The sequence below is a fragment of the Dipodomys merriami genome, unplaced genomic scaffold (genome assembly GCF_024711535.1).
Source record: "Dipodomys merriami isolate MVZ:Mamm:240054 unplaced genomic scaffold, mDipMer1.0.p SCAF_1, whole genome shotgun sequence".
In the NCBI taxonomy this organism is placed as follows: Eukaryota; Metazoa; Chordata; class Mammalia; order Rodentia; family Heteromyidae; genus Dipodomys; species Dipodomys merriami.
In genome coordinates this window covers 128,964,354-128,981,860 of record NW_027202270.1, presented here as the reverse complement: position 1 = coordinate 128,981,860, position 17,507 = coordinate 128,964,354, and the positions used below count along the sequence as shown (strand labels likewise).

At 44.5% G+C, this 17,507-nt stretch overlaps 1 protein-coding gene across 1 annotated transcript in view; it reads right to left on the bottom strand.

Annotated features, from left to right (window-relative positions):
• The window catches only part of Zfyve1 (zinc finger FYVE-type containing 1), a 60,669-nt gene extending 43,382 nt beyond the window's left edge, over nucleotides 1-17,287 (bottom strand). The window contains exons 1-2 of the mRNA XM_070030870.1: nucleotides 17,061-17,287; nucleotides 13,674-14,594 (exon numbers count right to left, since the gene is read on the bottom strand). Coding sequence (XP_069886971.1) covers nucleotides 13,674-14,156 — 483 coding nt within the window. The 5' untranslated portion in view covers nucleotides 14,157-14,594; nucleotides 17,061-17,287. The remainder of the gene's footprint in view (nucleotides 1-13,673; nucleotides 14,595-17,060) is intronic.
• Between the last annotated feature and the right edge of the window lie 220 nt (nucleotides 17,288-17,507).

Below are 17,507 nucleotides of genomic sequence, written 5' to 3'. Positions count from 1 at the left end.
CTTAACTTGAACCTGTGGTTTCTGCGACTACATCCTGGACCAGATCTCTCCATTCATTCATTCTTTCTTCTTTTTCTTTTCTTTTTTTTTTTTTTTTTTTTTTTTTTGGTGCCAGTCCTGGGACTTGACAGCTTGGGTGCTGTTCCTGAGCGTTTTAGCACTCTACTACTTGAGCCACAGGTTCACTTCAGGCTTTATTAGTAATTAATTAGAGATAAAAGTCTCTTGGACAGCTGGGAGCTGGGGGCTCATGCCTGTAATCTGAGCTACTCAGGTGGCTGAGATCTGGGGATCCTCATACAAAGCTAGCCCAGGCAGAAAAGTCCATGAGACTCTTACCTCCAATTAACCACCATTAAATCAGAAGTGGATCTATGGCTCAAAGTTGCAGAGCACTAGCCTTGAGCAAAAGAGTTTGGGGACAAGGTCTAGACCCTGAGTATAAGCCCACAACCAACAACAGCAACAATAAAAAATAAGAGTCTATGTACTTTCCTGGCCAGATGGCTTTGAACACCATGATATCCAAATCTCAGCCTCCTAAATAGCCCAGATTACAACAGCACCCAGCCCTTCCCCCCCCCCCCCAGTCCTGGGGCTTGAACTCAGGGCCTAGACACTGTCCCCTGAGCTTCTTTTGTTCAAGGCTAGCACTCTACCACTTGAGCCACAGTGCCACTACTGGCTTTTTCTGTTTGTGTGGTATAAAGAATTGAACCCAAGGCTTCATGCAAGCTCTCTACCACTAAGCCACATTCCCAGCCCCCTCCATTCTTTTAAAGCATTCCATAATCTACATAATCTAGTCTCAAGATGATCACAGCCAGGCGCTGGTGGCTCATGCCTATAATCCTAGCTACTCAGGAGGCTGAGATCTGAGGATCACGGTTCAAAGCCAGCCCGGGCAGGAAAGTCCATGAGACTCTTATCTCCAATAAACCACTAGAAAACTGGAAGTGGCGCTGTGGCTCAAGCAGTAGAGCGCTCGCCTTGAGCTGAAGAGCTGAGGGATAGCGCACAAGCCCAGAGGTCAAGCCCCACGACCAACAAAAAAAAAAAAGAAACAAACAAACAAACAAAAAGAAAAAAAAAAAGAAAAGATGATCACAAAGAGAGAATTCCCATCACTGTCAGAGAACCAAATTCAAGCAGTAGAGCGCTCGCCTTGAGCTGAAGAGCTGAGGGATAGCGCACAAGCCCAGAGGTCAAGCCCCACGACCAACAAAAAAAAAAAGAAACAAACAAACAAACAAAAAGAAAAAAAAAAAAAGAAAAGATGATCACAAAGAGAGAATTCCCATCACTGTCAGAGAACCAAATTATCCTTCAGTAAGGTCAGGCCAGAAGTCAGATACTGACATACGGCTGGTCTACCTTCCTGCCCAGGTGCCCTAGTGACCCATAAGCTGAGCATACAAAAACCAGTCAAACAGAGCCTCTGATTACTGACCAAAAGCCCTTAGAAAGATGGAAGAAAGTTAGGCACTGGTGGCTCACACCTGTAATCCTAGCTACTTAGGAAGCTGAGATCTGAGGACCACAGTTCAAAGCCAGCCCAGGCAGAAAAGTCCATGAAACTCTTAACTTCAAATAAATCACCACAAAGCCCGAAGTGGCACTGTGGTTCAAGTGGTAAAGTGCTCGCCTTGAGCTGAAGAGCTCAGGAACACTGCCCAGACCAGAGTTCAAGCCCCACAACTGACAAAAAAAAAAAAGGAGGAAATGAACAAAAACACCCTCCGTGAAAACATCCATTCTTTCCTGCCTCTAAAAGTCTGTGTCTCACAGATCTTTCCAGTTCTTCTTGTCTGGAACTTTCTATGCCCTTGATTTCTTTCCTTCTTTGTGGTCTCCCCATTAGTCCCCTCTGAGTTCCCATCAGCATTCAGGTGTACTCAATATATGGAGTACTTCTAACCTCAGACAGAAATGATCTCATGGGCACTCCTCCCAAAGCAGGAGAGACCAGACACAGCTGAGCCAGACGGCAGAAGCACTCAGCCACCTAATCTCCAGGAGACACTCCAGAGCCAGTATATCAGCCCCAAGGAAAAGCACAGGCCAACTTAGTGAGACATCTGCCTTTCCTATTTACCCCAGCACACAAAGCCAAATCCTCGGCCAATTCAAAAAATAATAATCAATCACTTCAAGAAATTCACACCCATGGGGAAGAAAATAAAAAAGGAGCATATGAACTGGAGGTAACTTAAAACAGTTCAAGATAGGCTCTCTAAAAAGCTGACTCACAGTGGTTTCTATGGCTTATATGGGTCAAATTTTAAACAGCCATGGGCTAAACATAATAGTCTCTGGGTTGAGTGCCCAGAGTCTGTTATAGCCAAATGAGCCCAAGGTTCCCAACATGTTAAACAGATACTGAAGGCACCTTACAGGGGTTCCTTCATCTCTGCCTCAGTCACCTTCAAGCATCAATTTCCCAATAATTCCATCTAATGCTTTCCCTCTCCACCATCACTAAACAAAACAGGCTTTTTCTTGGGTTTCTAGACAGTGAGCAGGCAGGAAGAGAAACTCTGCTCCTCATCCTGTGTTCATTTATTATCCTGACAGCTCCTCAGCATCTAGGGGGGAAAATGGGGTGTTACTTTTTTTACATAGCACGTTAAGAAAATAAAATGACAAATCGTATGCATGTCTAACCAGAATTTACCAATGGGTGTGGCCAACCACAGAAACAAAATGAGCCCTTCCACTGACCTAGACTGGCCCTTAAAGAGAAAAATGAGAAAGGTGGACACCTTGGAAGCTCATAATCCTTCTATCATACTAACCAGATGAAGTCCTGAGGGGTTTCCACCAGTCTAGCTGAGCAGGCCCAAGAAGCTAAGTAGACTAGGACAAGCAGACCAATGACAGGTAACACTACAACAGAAAAAGCACAGAGCATAGTAGAGCAGCCCAGCCAGTTCATGGTCAAGAATTCCCATGTAGTAGTAGCTGAGTGGATCACACCTGTAACCCCAACTAATCAGGAAGCTAAGATCTGAGGATCTTGATTCAAAGCCAGACTGGGCAGGAAGGTCTGTTAAGACTCTCCACTTAACCACCAAAAAGCTGGAAGTAAACCTGTGACTCAAGTACTAGAACATCATCAGTCTTGAGCAAAAAGACTTAAAGAACAATGTCCAGGCCCTGAGTTAAAGCCCTACTACCAGCACAAAAAAAAAAAAAAAAAAGAAGAAGAAGAAAAAGAAAGAAATGTACAGTGTCACGAAAACACTATGTTAAAAATGAACTATACAGGCTGGGAATGTGGCTTAGTGGTAGAGCACTTGCCTAGCATGCATGAAGCCCTGGGTTCGATTCCTCAGTACCATAGAAACAGAAAAAGTCAGAAGTGGTGCTGTGGCCCCAGTGGTAGAGTGTTAGCCTTAAGCATAAAAAGTTCAGGGACTGTGCCCAGGCCCTGAGTTCAAGCCCCAGGCCTGGCAAAAAAAAAAAAAAAAAAATGGATAGGAACAGGAGGAAAAAACCTGGGAGAGAACAAGGGAATGTACTCATTACCTGACTTATGTAATGTAATGCCCCTGTACATCCCCTTTATAAGAAAAAAAATTATAGAAAAATTCCATGCAATAAGGAACATTATTGTCATTCCTAAGTCCCACTGGAATAATGTCTCATTTAGCCAATTTTTGGAAGGAAAAAAAAAGCCAAATCCCAGTATTTGAGCAGAACTATTCTAAGTCTGTAAATAAGAGAAGTAGCCAAGCAATGTGTTGGGCCTCTTAAAGGAACGGACGGTGTGATAGCCAATGACTCAGCTTAAGGGAAAGAAGTCTCATCTCAGGCTCCTACATCAGAAAGGGCCAAAGGTCCTTTGAGTCAGGGACAACATGGTTCAGAATACTCACTAGCCTCTTTTTGACCACACTCAGGTGGCTGAGCCTCGTCCCAAGCCTACATGGTCAGCACAGAACTCTGGCCTGAGAACTCTTGGGCTCTCCTGTGTACCACTTAGGACAAACTGGTCTCCATGAAGGCCAAACAGGTGAGACTTCTCACAATTTGTTGCTTTGTTGTTTTTTGTTTTTTTTGTTATTGTTGTTGTTTTACCAGCCCTTAGGCTTGAACTTGGGACACGGGCATTGTCCCTGAGTTTCTTTTGCTCAAGGATAGCACTCTACCACTTGAGCCACAGCGCCACTTCTGACTTTTTCTGTTTTTGTGATACTGAGGAATTGAATCCAGGGCTTCATGCATGCTAGGCAAGCACTCTACCACTAAACCACACATTCCCAGGCCCGCCCAGCTCTCTTGGGAAAAGATAATCATGGAGGAATTATAGGAAAAAAAAAAAAAGACAAGAACAGAATGTTGATGGAAGGAGGGAATCCTATGGCAGGACCTATCTATAATCTCAACTACTCAGAGGATGATTAGGAAGATTGAGGTTTGAGAGTTGTTTTATATTTTGGGGGACTTTTTTTTTGTACCCATCTTGGAGCTTTTGAACTTAGGGCCTGGGTGCTGTCCTTGAACTCTTTGGTTCAAAGCTAGCACTCTGCCACTTGAGCCACAGCTCCACTTCTGGTTTTTGGTGGTTGATTTAAAATAAAGAGTCTCACAGACTTTTCTGCCCAGGTTGGCTTTGAATCATGATCCTCAGATATCAGCCTCCTGAGTAGTTAGAATTGTGTCAGCCACTGGTGCTCAGTGAGATTTGAAGATCCAGCTCAGACAGAAGGTGGTGAGACAGCAGCTCAACAAACAGAGTATAATGGCTCATCCTGTAATCTAAGCCATGAAGAAGATACAGGTAGGAGGATTTTAGGATGAGGCTGGTGCTTGGAAAATATCACAAAACCATCCTCATACTCCAATAAGAACCCTAGTTACTAGAAACTTTATTATTCTAACCTTTGAGTTGTTTACTAAGGGTGTTGCCTCTGGCTTCAGATTATAGATGACTTGACAGCATGGATCATTTATTTATTACTGACTCTAAATAATAGATCTGTGCATACTTTGTTTTTCCTATTACTGTCCCACTGAGACCTAGAAAAATCAATAAACCCAGAAAGTCTAACCATTTCATTAGAAAAGCTACAAACTAGGCCAAAAGAGAATACTGCTTTCACCAGTTAGATTATTAGAAAAAAGGAACAGGACCAAAAGAGAGAGAATGTGTAAAGTATTATTTGGGTTTTTGTTGTTGTTGTGATTGTTGTTGAGGGGTGTAGTCCTGGGACTAGAACTCAGGGCCTGGTACAGTCCTGAGCCTCTACCACTTGAGCCACAGCACCACTTCCAGCTTTTCTTGAATGGTTTATTGGCGATAAGGAGTCTCACAGATTTTCCTGCCCCAGCTAGCTTCAAACCAAGATCCTCAGATCTCAGCTTTCTGAGTAACTAGAATTACAGGAGTTGAGTCACGGGCACCCAGCTTGTTTCTGAGCTTTCGTACACAAGAATAGTGCTCTACCGTTTGAGCCACAGATCCATTTCCAGTGTTTTGGTCACTAATTGGAGATAAGAGTTTCACAAAAGCGCATCTGTGCTAGTCCCTGGCAGAAAAGGCCCCATGAGACTCTTTTTTTTTGGTCGGTCATGGGGCTTAAACTCTGGGCTTGGGCGCTGTCCCTGCGATCTTCAGCTCAAGGCAAGTGCTCTACCCCTTGAGCCACAGCACCACTTTCGGTTTTCTAGTGGTTTATTGGAGATAAGAGTCTCATGGACTTTCCTGCCTTGGTGGCTTTGAACCTCAATCCTCAGATCTCAGTCTCCTGAGTAGCTAGAATTACAGGCGTGAGCCACCAGCGCCCGGCATCTCATGAGACTCTATCTCCAATTAACCACTCAAAAACTGGAAGTGGTGCTGTGGCTCTAACAGTAGAGTGCTAGCCTCTAACACAAAGAGGCTCAGGGACAGCGCCCAGGCCCTGAGTTCAAGCCCCACAACTAACAAAAAAAAAAAAGTCTCACAGGCTTTCCTCCCCAGGCTGGCTTCAAACTGAGATTATCAAATCTCAGCCTCCTAAGTAGCTAGGATTACGGCCACCAGCACTCAGCTTTGGTTAAGTTTTTGTCCCTGATACATCTGCCAATTTACTAAGTTTCAAACTATTACAGACTGATGCTTCATCTGTCTGAGGACTTCCTCAGACTCTTCATTATCAACATGCTGTACCAAAACAAGTCACCACTAAACGCTCCTTCACCCAATATGTCAGCACTCAAAATAATGTGACCCTTCAAACTCTGTCATAAATTCATTTGCATCGGGCCATCTCCCCAATTTCAGATCCATCTCACTTCCTGGCACAGGCTCTCTGCTTACCCTCTGTCTAGCCACTGCAGTATGGTCTCCACACTGAAAAGAAGAGCCAGCTCTTCAACACTTGTCTTGGTCATGCGACTTGCTACTATAGTGCAGGCTTGTGTTTTCCATCACCCTTCAAATACAGGCACATTTTTTTCCCGTGGACTGAGAGGCTTCCTGTGACCTGGCACCCGTTCACGTGTGTACCTCTCCACGTCTGACTCTGCCAGCTCATGTCTGGCCACACTGGTATTCTTCATACAACTCAAATATGCCATCCTACCTTCATTCTCTCCAGTTCCTCTCCCCAGATTTCTATTTCCCCAGCTGGTATTAACCACCAAGCCTCTGCTTAAAAACCACCTCTATAGCATGATCTTCTCTGACTCCTGCAGAAGGGGCTTTCCCCTCTTTCCTTTAATCATGCATCCTGCATCTAAACTTATGTTTATAGATGGGCAATATGCTTTCCCCACACATGCCAAGACCTCAGAAAATATATACAATTGAATCTGAAGAAACTACCTACAGGCTTCAAGATGTTAAAAATGATCCCTATGACTAAATAGTAAAGGATCAAAACCTATGAATGCCCAGAAACATCAAAGAGATTTGGGGAAAGAATATAACCACAAATGGGGGCTATGTAGGACAATTTGAGAAATGAGAGTAATAGAGATATTATCAACATTGTAGGTATATACAAAAAAAGTGATAAGGGAACCCCATTTTAAGTGAGTGTCAGTGGCTCACACCTGTAATCTTAGCTACTTGGAGAATGAAATCTGAGAATTGTGGTTTGAAGTCAAGTTGGGGAAAAAAGGCAGAAATGAAGCTGTGTCTCAATTGATAAGAGTGCTGGCCTTGAGCAAAAAAGCTCAGAAACAAGTATCTAGGCCCTGAATTCAAGTCCCAGGACCAGAACAAAAATTAACTAATTAATTAAAATAAAAACTGTGGCCCAGGCTGGGAAAGTGGCTCAATGGTAGAGCGCTTGCCTTGCATATATGAGGCCCTGGGTTCAATTCCTCAGTACCACATAAATAGGAAAAAAAAAAAAAAAAAAGAAGTGGCGTTGTGGCTCAAGTGGTAGAGCGCTAGCCTTGAGCTAAAGAGCTGAGGGACAGTGCTCAGGCCCAGAGTTCAAGCCCCATGACCGACCAAAAAAAAAAAAAAAAGTCAGTGAAATCTCATCTCAATGAAAAAGCTGGCCATAGTGGTACACACCTAGTAGCACAGCCTTGTGGAGTGGTGTACATAGGAGGATCTGGGAGGCCATTGGGATAAGACTCTACCTGAAAAATAAAATAAAAAACTAAAGCAAAAAGAGCTGGGAGTGAGGTAGCAAATCAGCCTAGTAAATGTAGTTCAAACCTTACTAAGTTCAAACCTTAGTATTGCCAAAAGGAATAAAGGAAAAAAATTGCAAGGAAAATTTTCTTTATTAAGTAAGGTGAAGGAAGAGGGATAACAGGTCTAGGAATGTGGCTTAGTGATAGAATGCTTACCTAGCATGCAAGAAACCTAGGGTTTAGGGCTGGGAAGGTGGCTCAGTGGTAGAGCGCTTGCCCTGCATGCATGAGGCCCTGGGTTCGATTCCTCAGCACCACATAAGCAAAAAGAAAAAAGCCTGAAGTGGCGCTGTGGCTCAAGTGGTAGAGTGCTAGCCTTGAGCTGAAGAGCTGAGGGAGAGCACCCAGGCCCAGAGTTCAAGCCCCACGACTGGACCCAAAAAAAAAAAAAAAAGAAAGAAACCCAGGGTTTGATTCCTTAGCCACATAAACAGAAAACAAAGCTCTTGGTGGAGGTGGAGTTCAAGTGGTAGAGCACTAACCTTCAGCAAAAAAAAAAGCTCAGGAACAGCCCCCAGGCTCTGAGTTAAGCTTCTGAACAGGAAGGGAGGGGAGAAGGAAGGAAGGAGAAGGAGGGAAGGGAAAGAAAGAAAGGAAGGAAGGAAGGAAGAAAAGGAGGGAGGGAGGGACAGAGAGGGAGGTAGAGGTTCAAAGCTGCAGATAATGGTACCTATCTATAAACTACTACTTAGGGGGCTAAGTTACCTGTCAGTGGTCATTGTTCAAAAAAAAAGAAACTAAGCCAGGCACTGTTAGCTTATGCCTATGCCTGTAATACTAACTGCCCAAGAGCTGAGAATAAGGGTTCAAAGCCAGCCTGAACAGGAAAGTCCATGAGATACTTTACCTCCAACTAATCAGCACAAAACTGGAGGTAGAGGTATGGCTCAACTTGGTAGAACACTAGTATTGAGCAATAAAGCTAAGGGAAAGAGCCCAGGCCCTGAGTTCAAGCCCTAGTACCACCAGGCACACACGCACACACACAGAAAAAGAAAAAGAAAAAAATTTAAGAACCAATCCATAACCAATCCACCGGATGCTGATGGCTCACACCTGTAATCCAACTACTCAGGAGTCTGAGATCTGAGAATCGCGGTTCAAAGCTAGCCCGGGCAAGAAAGTCAGAGTTTCAACTCTTATCTCCAATTAACCACCAGAAAACCGGAAGTGACACTGTGGCTCAAGTGGTAGAGTGATAGCCTTGAGCTGAAGAGCTGAGGGATACCCCAGGCCCAGAATTTCAAGCCCCACCACCAACAAAAAAAAAAGAAAAAAGAAAAAAATGTACGTGCTAACAATGTACTATACATAATATTGCATAGAGGCAGAAAAACCTGTTCGGTATCCAATTTACAATCTAGATGAATTTATAGTCTACATTCTCATCAAATGAGCATCTTTCAGTGTATTTCATACATGCCACTATCAGAAAACTAAACTAGATATTGTCCTTAAGTATTTTTCTACTTATTACTCTATGAGAATATCCACTGAACAGAAATTTTGTTCTAATCCATTAGTCTCAACCAATGCGGCTTGCAATTAATAAATTGCCAATTCCTGGCAAGAGCTCTATATTTGTAAAGGGAGCAAAAACAGGAGGTGTCTTTTTTTTTTTCAGTTGGTTGTAGGGCTTGAACTCTGGGCCTGGATACTGTCCTTGAGCTCTTCAGCTCAAGGCAAGTGCTTTACCACTTGAACCACAGGCACCACTTCCAGTTTTCTGGTGGTTAATTGGAGATAAGTCTCACAGACTTTTGCTGCCTGGGCTGGCTTTGAACTATGATCCTCAGATCACAGCCTCCTAAGTAGCTAGGATTACAGGTATGAGCCAGCAACAGCCAGTAGGAGGTGTTTTTAACAACAACCCAATTACACATTATGTGAAGACAAAAAAGAAAAGGACAAATATCATCTCCCAATAGTTTGTCTTCTTCACAATATTTTTTTTCTATTTTTCCAAATTCCTTACCAAGATACATGTGTCTTTTTTTTTTTTTTTTTTTTTTTGGGTCCGGTTGTGGGGCCTGAACTCTGGGCTGGGCACTGTCCCTCAGCTCTTCAGCTCAAGGCTAGTGCTCTACCACTTGAGCCACAGCGCCACTTCCGGCTTTTTCCTTTTTGCTTATGTGGTGCTGAGGAATCGAACCCAGGGCCTCATGCATGCAAGGCAAGCGCTCTACCACTGAGCCACCTTCCCAGCCCGTCTTTTTTTTTTTTTTAATGCCTGGAATCCCAGAACTCCGGAGACTAAGGCAAGAAGATTTGAGAGTTCAAGGCCAACCTGGTCTCAAAAATAATTAATTAAGCTAGGAACCAGTGGCTCGCACTGTAATCCCAGTTATTCAGAAGGCTGAGACATGAGGATCACAGTTCAAAGCCAGCCCAGACAGGAAAGTCCATAAGACTTTTTTTTTTTTTTTTTGGGTCCAGACGTGGGGCCTAAACTCTGGGCCTGGGCGCTGTCCCTCAGCTCTTCAGCTCAAGGCTAGCGCTCTACCACTTGAGCCACAGTGCCACTTCCGGCTTTTTTTCTTTTTTGCTTATATGGTGCTGAGGAATCGAACCCAGGGCCTCAGGCTTGCAAGGCAAGCGCTCTACCACTGAGCCACCTTCCCAGCCCTCCATAAGACTCTTATCTCCAATTAATTACCAGAAAACCAGAAGTAGTGCTATGGCTCAATTGGTAGTGCCACTCACCTGGAGCTAAAGAGCTCAGAGACAGCACCCAGGCCCAGAGTTCAAGCCCCATGACAGACAAAAGTAATAATTAATTAATTAATTAGCTGGGTGCTGGTGGCTCACACCTGTAATCCAAGCTACTCAGGAGGCTGAATTCTGAGGACTGCATTTGAAGCCAGCCCAGGGAGGAAAGTCTGTGAAACTCTTCTCTCCATAAACTATCCAGAAAAAGCCAAGTGGTGCTGTGGCTCAACTGGTAGAGTGCTAGCCTTAAGCAAAAGCAGCTCAGAGGCAGTGCCCAGGCCTTGAGTTCAAGCCCCAGGACTGGCAGAAATAAATAAATAATAATAAAATTAAATATTAGTTAACTAAAAATAGACAATCAATATCCTCCTTCCTCAAAACCATTCTTTTGAAAGATGCCAACACACTATCCATAAAGATTATTGGTTCATCTCAAATCTTTCTCTAACTTCAGAAAGTGACAACGCAACCTATGACTCTCCTAAATTATCAAGGAGAACTGATAGCAAAACCAACAAGAATCAATTGTCCAAATCCAAATCCAAGTACTCCACTTAGAAGATATTTAGTCCACAATGCTGCTCAATTAGAGCATGATCCATAATGAAGATATTATTGCTGACAAGGGAGGCAGAGGAGATCTGGGTCATTCTTCCATAACTATTAGTTCCTTTCAAAGCAATAAAGAAAAGTCTGTATTAGAACAGCATTTAGCTGACAATGAAAGAACAAAGGCTCATGATGCAATTCACTTCCATCAAAGTATCTAAGGAGGAAAAAAGTAGAGATTAAAAATACCTAGCTGGGCCAAGCACTGGTGACTCATGCCTGTAATCTTAGCTATTCAGGAGGCTGAGATCTGAGAATTGTGGATCAAAGCCTGGATAGGAAAATCCATGAGACTCTTACTTCCAATTAACTTTAACCCAAAAAAATCCAGGAGTGGAGCTGTGGTTCAAATAGCACAGTGCTATCCCTGAGCATTTCTGCCCTGAGTTCAAGCCCCGGGACCAGCACAAAAACAAACAGGTTAGTGGGTGCCTGTGGCTTAGAAGGATGAGCTCTGAAGTTGAGGTTCAAAGCCAGCCCAGGCAAAAGTCTGAGAGAATCTCCAATTAATCACCAAAAAGCCAAAAGTGAAGTTGTGGCACAAGAGCACCAGCCTTAAGTGAAAAAGCTAAGAGATGTGCCAAGGCCCTGAGTTCAAGATCTAATCTGGCACAAAAACATAAAAAAGTACTTAGTTGGAAATTGGAAAATTTCTTTAATGGTTACTTACACTGGTGATCCTTCCATGTGGTGATAACTGGGGTTATCACCACCAAAAGTACCAAGTCCATGGACCACAAATATTCCAAAGATACCAACAAAAAGAAATTGGACTCTAGGTGGTAGACCCAATGACAACTCTTTTCCATTCATAATCTTTGAATCCTCTCAACAATCCTATGAAGTTGAAATGAAACTGAGTTACAGAGCTTAAATAACTTGCCCACAGATACACAGTGATGGTCACATGGTAATGTTTTGGAGGTAGAGCTGCTGGGTAGTAACTGGGATTAGGTAAGGTCACCAAGGTGGGGTTCCCATGATGGGACTGGTGTGTAAGAGACCTGAGCTGAAGCACATTTCCTCTCTCATCTAGTGACACCTTCTACCATGCAGCAAAAAAACAGCATTACATGCTGACATCATGTTCTTGAACTTCCCAGTCTCTAGAAATGTGAGCTAAATGAATATGTATTGCCTGTAAATGACCAGATCTCTGCTGTTTTGCCATAGCAACAAATTTCATATTAAGACTGAAACCTCTCCAGAAAAACAAGAGACCATCAGTAAAGAAAACCATCTTTGTAAAAGATATTTTTTTATTTTTCAGTACTGGGGATTTTCAGCCACTCCTCACTGACATCTACTCACAAGTTCACAGTACTCTCTTCAGATAACTTTTTTTTTTCTCTTTTCTTGCTTTTTATTTTGTTTTTGCCAGTCCTGGGCTTGAATTCAGGGACTGGACACTGTTCCTGAACTTCGTTTGCTCAAGGCTAACACTCTACCACTTGAACCACAGCACCACTTCTGGCTTTTTCTGTGTATGTGGTACTGGGCTTCAAACCCTGGGCTTCATGCATGCTAGGCTACCACTGAGTCCCATTCCCAGCCCTTCAGATAACTCTTTAAAAGCAGTTCTGCCAAATCATACTGCTGACAACAGAGGCCATCACCAGCATTTATTAGGCAACAGATTTTCTAGTCTCATTTCATCTCTTCACATCAAATAACCAAATAGGCACCACTCCCACTTTACAGATGAGAACATTAAGGGTAAGAGAGAAAAGTCATTCAGCCCAAGGTCATGAGTCTGGTAAGTAACTAAATGACTACAGACAAGCCTTTGAAAGTCTTGGGTTTTAATGATTAAAATAGGAGCTCCTGAGCCAGGTGCCAGTAGCTCACATCTGTAATCCTAGCTACTCAGGAGGCTGAGATCTAAGGATGCAGTTTAAAGCGAGCCCAGCCAGGAAAGTCTGTGAGACTCTTATCTCCAATAAACCACTAGAAAACTGAAAGTGGTGTTGTAGCTCAAGCGGTAGAACACTCACCTTGAGCTGAAAAGCACAGGGATAGCACCCAGGCCCAGAGTTCAAGCCCCACGACCCACCAAAAAAAAAAAGAAAAGAAAAGAAAAGAAAAAGAAAAGGAGCTCCTGGTAGGTGCTCATGCCAGTAATCCTAGCTACCCAGAAAGCTAAAATCTGAAGACCAAAGTTCGAAGTCAGGCAGAGCAGGAAAGTCCCTGAGACTCCTGTCTCCAATTAACCACAAAAAGCTGAAGTGGAGCTGTGACTCCAGTTGTACAGCACTAGCCTTTAACAAAAAAGCACAGGGAGCCGGGAGCCAGTAGCTCACGCCTGTAATCCTAGCTACTCAGGAGGCTGAGATCTGAGGATTGCAATTCAAAGCCAGCCCGGGCAGGAAAGACCATGAGACTCCTATCTCCAATAAAACCACTAGAAAACCGGAAGTGGCGCTGTAGCTCAAGTGGTAGAGCTTTCGCCTTGAGCTGAAGAGCTGAAGAACAGTGCCCAGGCCCAGAGTTCAAACCCTATGAACGACAAAAAAAAAAAGCACAGGGACAGCATCCAGGCCCTGAGTTCTAGCCCCAAGACTGGCACACACATGCGCGCGCGCGCGCACTCACACACACACATACACATACACACACAGGAGCTTCTCCTAAACTATCCTCTGGAGAGCTACCTTGAACCAGCAGATCTCAGATCTGCTCCATGCCCAGGACCAACCCCATCACACACAAGCACTTACCTGAATCTCTTCATTTTCATCTACTAGGAGGAAACTCACAACCTTCTCCGTCATCCTCTTCCCCTTAGTCTCCTCATCCATCTCCTCTGCCTCTAGGGACTCCTGGACCTTACTGACATGGTACACAGTAATAGGGTGCCTCCTCTTGTTACCTCCTGAATGAGTTCTCTTTTGGCACTCCAGACACAAATTGATTTTGCAGGTCTGACATCTCACAGCTGCCCTTTGTCTAACACCTGGAGAATGCCCATTGGGGCCTTTGCAGGGGTCACAGTAAGGGACGTGGCCAGCTTTGAGTCTTATCCGCTCATGGTTCCGCAGGCGCTCTTGCCGATGGAGTTCTTCCTCACAGCGCAGGCACTGCAAACTACAACACTCATCACACTCAAAGATAGCTTCGTCAGTCCCGCTGCAGGCATAACTCTCCTGGCACATCAGCCCAGGATTCAGGCCCTTCTCTGCTAGGGAAGTCTGGGCACTCATAACTCTCTGGTAATGAAACTACCCACTCTGTTAACAGTCACCAAGCTTTCCCCAGAAGTGAAGACAGAGGTTTTGAGTCTGCAGACTCCACAGAACTTACACAAGGCTCTAGATGCCTTTAAAAAAAAAAAATCTATCTTTACACACACACAAATAATTTGGGGTTTGTTTTTTTCTTTTCTTTTCTTTTTTTTCTTCTTCCAAGACTCTTGTATCAGCAGCAATGTTGATCTTGTTTGATGGTTTTATCCTCCATAAAGTGCAGGGAAAGATGTGGTCAAAATGAACTTCGAAGTTGTTGATGACTGAGAAAGGTCTGTTGGGTTCATAAAGAGGGGCTCATGAGCTGGGCCTCAGCCATGAAGTTTCAGTAATGAAATACAGTGGTCAGGAGTTTTTCAATATAATTCAACTTCAAGTAACTATGTCAAAAGATACCTAGAATAGAGGAAGGAAAAGGATTTCACTCATATAAAAAACAGAAGTGTACCTTAAAATGACCAGGCACCAGTGGCTTACACCTGTACTCATAGCTACTCAGAAAGCAGAGGCTGAGAACTAAGGATCCAGTTTAAAGCCAGGCCAGGCAATAAAGTCCCTGAGATTCTTATCTCCAATTAAGCACCCAAAAAAAGCCAAAGTAGAGCTATGGTTCAAATGGTAGGGTGCTAGCTTTGAGCAACAAAGCTCAGGGACAATGCTCAAGCCCTGAGTTCAAGCACCAGGAATACTGTCCAAAAAAGGAAATGCACACTTATTACCTGACTTATAAAATGGTAACCCCCTCCATACAACACCTTATATAATAATAACAACAAGAGGATGGGAAGGTGGCTCGGTGGTAGAGTGCTTGCCTTGCATGAATGAGGCCCTGGGTTCAATTCCTCAGCACCACATAAACAGAAAAGGCAAGAGGTGACACTGTGGCTCAAGTGGTAGAGTGCTAGCCTTGAGCTGAAGGCAGCACCCAGGCCCAGGGTTCAGACCCACAACTGAAACACATACACACACACACACACACACAAATAATAATAACAACAACAACAACAAAATTATATTTTGAAAAAAAGAGGGCTAGGAATGTAGCTTAGTGGTAGAGTGCTTGCCTAGTTCCTCAATACCACATAAGCAGAAAAAGCCGGAAGTGGCGCTGTGGTTCAAGTGGTAGAGCACTAGCCTTGAGCAAAAGCAGCTCAGGAACAGTGCCCAGCCCTGAGTTCAAACCCCAGGAATAGCAAAAAAAAAAAAAAAAAAAGAAAGAAAAGAAAAAGAAAAAGAAAAAGAGAAGGCCATAATATTCAGAAAACTCTCATCCTGCTTCTAAACTACTTTGGCTTATTCTTATACTAAAAATTTTATTTCAAAACCATGGATAGAGATCTTCCTTTCAAAAACAAACATAATTGCTAGGCACCAGTGGCTCACGTCTATAATTCTAGCTATTCAGAAGACTGAGATGTGAGAACTGACTTGTGAAGCCAGCCTAGGCAGAGAAATCTGAGAAACTCCTATTTACAGCTACCAGCAAAAAGCCAGAAATGGAGCTGTGGCTCATATAGTAGAGCACCAGCCCAGAGGGAGGAAAGCTAAAGAAGAGCATAAAATCCTGAGTTTATAACCCAGTCAGGTGAGTGTACAGACAGGCACAGGCACAGACAGGCACAGACACAGACAGACAGACAGACAGACAGACAGACAGACAGACAGACAGACACACACACACACACACACACACACACACACACACACACACACACACACACAATCTAAAATCCCAAAATTCAGGAGGCTGTAGCAAGAGGATCACCAGTTTAAGGCCCCTCTAGGCTACATAGTGAAAAACATAATACACCACCTCCAACAGTCCTTGGAAGAGTCATTCTCTGCACCCTCACCTGACTTTACATTTGGAAGGTGGACAAAGACATCTGTAAATAGCGTAATAATAATAATAATAAACTTGAAACCCATAAAAGACCTGGGTGTCCAGCTCTCCTTGTAACTGGGCTATTTCAGCTCTAAACACATGCCTAGCCCTAGAAACAGCAGTACAATTTTATGTTCAAAAACATTATTGCACTTCCTTTTGTCCCCTTTTTCTAACTGCAAAAGGGAGTAGGCAACAGGAGGCAGAATTCCTGTACTATGGCCCTCCAAAGCCAGGCCTGCATGAGTCAAAACAAATAATTTTGCTCTTTGTCACTTGAAAACTAAAACTAACTTTAAAATAACTTAAGAAAAAAAAAACGGGGGAGGGGCTGAGGGAGACAACTGGTGGGGCAGGAAAGGGATTTTGATCACTTCTACGTTTACATTCCTAATTCCCGGTATCCTCAACCCCCATTCCAACACTCCAAGTAAAAAGTCCTCCTTTTCGGATATTCATTCCTCCCCTCCCGAAATCAATCCTATCAATCTGATTTTCAGATAAACAAGGAAGGGGAGGGAATAACCAGAAGACCTTATTTACACTCTAATGTGTTCAGCCAGTTCCCTAAACGGAAACCAAAATCAAAACTTGTCGCAATTGAGAGAGAAAAATTAGAAAATCAACTTTCAGAACACCTCCAGCCAGCCAGGCCAAGCAAACAATCAGCCCCTTCGGACCCCTACTTACCTCGACGCTTCCCTCTACCTCGGTTTCCTCACCCGACCTCCCTCCCGAACACCACTACCACAACCACAGAGGTAAGTGCCGAGTCAAAGAACAAAGAAGGTCCCCCCAAATCGCCCCCAAGCAGGCACAGCCCGGAGCCGAGCCCATTGTTTATACCACCCCACCCCCACCCGAGCCGCACCCGGCCCCCCTTCTTCCCAGGGACAGCGGGAGCCCCAGGACGCTTGCTCGCCGGGTGCTGGGCCGGTGCCCTCCCCACCCTGCCCGCCACGGCCCGGGGATCCCACCGCGGAGCAGCTCGGCCTGGCGAGGAGGCGTCGGGGACGGCGGGGCGCTAGTGGGGGTGGGAGGCTGCTCCTCAGGGCACGGGTGGATCCATCCTCATCTTCTTCTACGCCCCCCTCCTCCTTCGGTGCCTCCCGGGCTTCCTCCTCTCCTGTTGTCAGTTAGGATCAGCTGATCAGAGTGAACTTCTCTCAGCTTGACTAACAGGAAGGCATGAGAGGTGCAGCCCAGTGAGGGAGGAGCGACAAGGGGTGGAGCGCGACGCCGGAGGGACAGGAGTGGCGCGCGATGACTTCTGGGAGTTGTAGTCACATGGCGCATCCTCTACGACATATCCTGAAAGTGTGGCCCCTAAATGACTACAACTCCCAGAAAGACACTGCCGCCCTTGCTAGCAGGCGGTGGAAAAACGCCATCGAGCATCTCGGGAGTTGGAGTCCTTGCGTGAA